The sequence below is a fragment of the Delphinus delphis genome, chromosome 1 (genome assembly GCF_949987515.2).
Source record: "Delphinus delphis chromosome 1, mDelDel1.2, whole genome shotgun sequence".
Taxonomy (NCBI): Eukaryota; Metazoa; Chordata; class Mammalia; order Artiodactyla; family Delphinidae; genus Delphinus; species Delphinus delphis.
Window position 1 is genome coordinate 110,405,329 of NC_082683.1, and position 4,116 is coordinate 110,409,444.

At 58.2% G+C, this 4,116-nt stretch overlaps 1 protein-coding gene across 6 annotated transcripts in view; it reads right to left on the minus strand.

Annotated features, from left to right (window-relative positions):
* S100A3 (S100 calcium binding protein A3) overlaps positions 1-2,325 on the minus strand; it is a 12,921-nt gene extending 10,596 nt beyond the window's left edge. For all 6 annotated transcript variants that reach the window (XM_060007679.1, XM_060007688.1, XM_060007670.1 and 3 more), the window contains exons 1-2: positions 2,082-2,325; positions 219-380 (exon numbers count right to left, since the gene is read on the minus strand). In XM_060007679.1, the coding sequence (XP_059863662.1) occupies positions 219-326 (108 nt within the window). In that variant the 5' untranslated portion in view covers positions 327-380; positions 2,082-2,325. The remainder of the gene's footprint in view (positions 1-218; positions 381-2,081) is intronic.
* Positions 2,326-4,116: the final 1,791 nt, after the last annotated feature.

Here is a 4,116-nt window from a genome sequence, read left to right on the forward strand (position 1 = left end):
CACCCATTCTCTGGAAAGCTGCGGGGAAGAGCCAGCAATAGAGCACTCACACACACATTCACACACGGGCCTCAACTCTCACTCCAGTGAGGCCGTGGAGGGCTCGATCCCACCCTGGTGTCTGTGTCAGCAGGCACCCTCGAGGAAGGGAGAAGAGATTCAACCTGTGCCCCTGCACGCACACAGGACCCTCCCCGTCCCAGGCCAGTCCCACTCACCCCCACAAAGCTGGGCAGCTCCTTGTGCAGAAGTTTCTTCATCTCCCCCTTACTCAGCTTGAACTTGTCACCCTCTTGGCCAGAGTACTTGTGGAAGGTGGTGACCATCACAGCCAGCGCCTACTCCAGAGGACTGGACATCTTAGATCTGGGGCTGCAGGGCTGGCAAGTAATGGAGACGCCTCAGCCCAGCCTGCAGGACCCACTTCTGCCCCCAAACTGCCTCTCCAAGCCCCTCTCTGAATGGGCAAACAGGGCTGCATCTCCCGCTCGGCCTATGGCTCCCTGGGCAGGGGCCATACCTCCAACTCACACTGCAGGCAGATGCTAGACCTTCCTCTGTACTTGGAAGGGCCTCATGTCTCCTCCCATCACACTTGGGGCCCACCCCTGAGTGCAGGGCTCCCCTCTTTGAGCATCTGTGGAAAGGAAATGGCAGGGTAGCCAGAGTCCCATTTGGGATCCTCTCTGTGCAGCTCCTTCCACAGGCCAGTTGGGCTCTGTGCCAGCACTGCGGAGACGGGCATCTCCATGGGGTAGTCAGTGGGGCTCGCTGGGCTCTGGCAGTGGCCATGGCTACGGCCCAGGGGTACGAGGTTCCCTGAGGAGTCAATTCCTTCCTCTGCCAGAGGGTGTCGCTCCTCCCATCTAACTGGAAGCTCCCTTGGGTGGGCTCATATCCTCCCTCAGACTAGGGGCTCTCACCAGGTAGGGAATGTGTGTCCCCTCATACTGGAGGCCCCTGAGCAGGGGTGCTGGCTCTATGCAGACAGGGCATGGGTAGGGTGGAGGCAACCGAACACCCTCCCCACCAGGAAGAGTCCTATTGGGACTGGAATTAAAGAAATTAAAAGCCCAGCACCCTGGGATCAGGGCAGAGTCTAAGACCAAGGACAGACCTCAGAGGTCATCTTTTCCAAGGCTCTGCCTCTGAGAATGGTCACACCACCCCAGGAGGGTTAAGCGGGTCCCAGGGTGAGGCCAGAGGAGCTGGCACCAGAAGCAAGAAGAGCCCCGGGGCCCATCCTGCCAGCCCTGCCTTCGGAAGGTAGGAGAAGACAGGAAGAAGCAGTGGGCAGGAACCCAGCCTGCATGCTCCAGATCCCTGGCTTTTGTTCCTCAGTCCTGCTGGAATCCAGGACTTTGCAAAACAACAAAAACAAAACCCAAACAAACCCAGGATCCTCCTTAAAGCGCCCATCCCACCCTCACCCGCCCCACGCACGCTTCGTACTCCTGGGCCTAAAGCCCCAAGAAGTGCCTCTAGACTGACAGCCGGACTGCGAGACCCAAGAGAGAGCCTCAGAGTAACCCCTAAACACCACAGAGGAACGCGGAAAAGGCCTCGGTCTGACACTTCACAGGAGGACACCCCCAGATGCAGAGACCCACAGAGGCCTCAGGCCTCTTCCACCAAGGGAGCCAGCAGCAGACAGAGATCAAGACAAAGGGACAGACGGCACAAAGTAGCACAACATTGTAAATCAACTACGCTCCAATAAAAATTAATTTTAAAAAAAGACAGGGCTTCCCTGGTGGCGCAGTGGCTGAGAGTCCGCCTGCTGATGCAGGGGACGCAGGTTCGTGCCCCAGTCCAGGAAGATCCCACATGCCGCGGAGCGGCTGGGCCCGTGAGCCATGGCCGCTGAGCCTGCGCGTCCGGAGCCTGTGCTCCGCAACGGGAGAGGCCACAACAGTGAGAGGCCCACGTACCACAAATAAATAAATAAATAAATAAATAAATAAATAAATAAATAAATAAATAAATAAATAAAAATTAAAAAAATAAAAAGACCAAGGGACAAAGGTAGAGACCCATGGGGGTCGACCCCACCCAGCCCTCAGCAGGACAGAGGTACTCACCAGACCTGACAGCAGAGAGACACCTGGGAAGGAAAGCAAAGGGCCAGGTGCCCAGAGTGGGGATTTATACGTCAGCCCCACTGGCTCCCAACGTTGTATTTTAAGAAGACCAAACCTGCCCTAACCTGATCCTGCCAAAGCCTGGCCTCCTGCCACTCCCAGCCCCGTCCATCCCAGAGACTGCCAGGGGCACCGCCAGCTGGCCAGCTCAGCTCGGGGAGAGCTCTAGGCCGGCCAAGGGCAGCCCCTTCCCCAGCCCCACCCACGCCACAGAGGGGAGTGGGAGGTGTCATGGGGAAGGGGTAGCCTGGGCCCCTGTTTGCAGGGCCTGGTGACTCAGGCCAGGCCTTGCTCTCATAACACACGCCTGCGAGTCACAGCTCACTGGTGTGTCAGTGACTGCAGGTGCCCGCTGGGACTGCACAGGCCTGTGTATGTGCGCTGGAGAAGCCAGGAGGCAGCTGGGGGGTCATCAGGAAGAAGAGGGCAGGGGTCACCTCAGGGAATGAGGGAGACAAAGTCACTGTTTTGGTTTAATATTCATTCATTTATTTATTTGGCTGCACCGGGTCTTAGTTGCGGCACACAGGATCTAGTTCCCTGACCAGAGATCGAACGTGGGCCCCCTGCATTAGGAGCACGGAGTCTTAGCCACTGGACCACCAGGGAAGTCCCCAAAGTTACTTTTAATAGCCGGCACCAGAACATACCTGGAAAGGCCCCCTTTGGGTAGGAGGGGGGTCTGGCAGGAGGCAGGAAGGCAGTGAGAGGTGGAGATGGCTCTGTTATAGTCAGCTGGGGTGAGCAGCGGTCTGTGGTGTGTAAGGACGCCCCGGGAGGGTTGAAGGGAGAGGAGAAAACTCGGGCCTCCTGCAGATTGCGACGTGGGCAGGTGACGAGGGGCCGGACAGCTCCCCAAGCCCGGTGGCCAGGCCTGGGTGAGGCCACAGCCTCCCTCACCCCACTCCTCCAGGCCCCTCTCCAGAGAAAGGCAAACACTGAGGCCTTTCAGGACCCAGCCCAGGGAAGGGGCTTTCAGAGAAGAGCTGGCTTCACGCTGCCCCTTCCCAGGCCCCCCGTCGCCTACTGCCCCAATCCAGTCCCGGCACCGCACTTCCTGTGGGACCAGCTCCCCTCCCCCTTCCAGATGTCCACCAGCTTATTTCCCCTCCCCCAGCACTGCTAGTCCTAGGTGACTCACCCGTGGTTCCAGGCCCAGATGCCCAGGCAATGAGTCAGCGGCACCGCCCTCCTCTCCCAGGGCCAGGGCAGCCGCAGTCCCAGGGCTGTAGGCAGAAATCCCAACCCAGCTTGGGAGGAGAGAGCACTGGCACAGACACTCCGCATCAGGCCGAGTTTTGGATCATGATACCACAGAGAAGCTCAGACTGAGCACCCACACAGGGTCAGACATCAAGCCAGGCTGCTGTCTTCCTGCAGGCCACTGTGGGACTAGGAGGCAACCTGAGCGGCGTACATGAAGTCAGGCCTTGGGGCCCCCAGCATCCTCTCCTACACCTTGCAAACCACCCAGTGTCCCTCCTCCCCAAGGCACTTGGACCCCTCATGCTACTGCTCTTCCCCATCAAAACCTACTTCAGGCCGAGCCCTGTTCACCCTGAGGTTAAAGACCACTGGCGTGCAATGCATTGCTTTTGACAGCAGTTCTTCCATTTTAACTGAGGACTTCAACAGACGCCACTTCTGCTCAGAAACTGCAGTGGTGTCCCCATGGCTCTTGCTGGCAGTGAAGTGCTTCAGGCTTTGACCCCCACCTGCATTCCAACCTCCCCTGCATATCTCCTAACTGCCTGCTCACTGTACCTGAGCACATGGGGGTATGTGCACCTGGGGTGGCCAAGACTCTGTTCATGTTCATCCTTCTGCTCAGAATGTGCCCACTCACCACATCCCTTCCTGCTGAAATCCCACCTATCCTTCAAAGGCCGTTTTAACGCCCCCGACCTCACAGAGCCTGCCCCCAATTCTGTCTCTACCTGCTCTGTCCCGCACCAAGCACTCCTTTTGTCCTGTG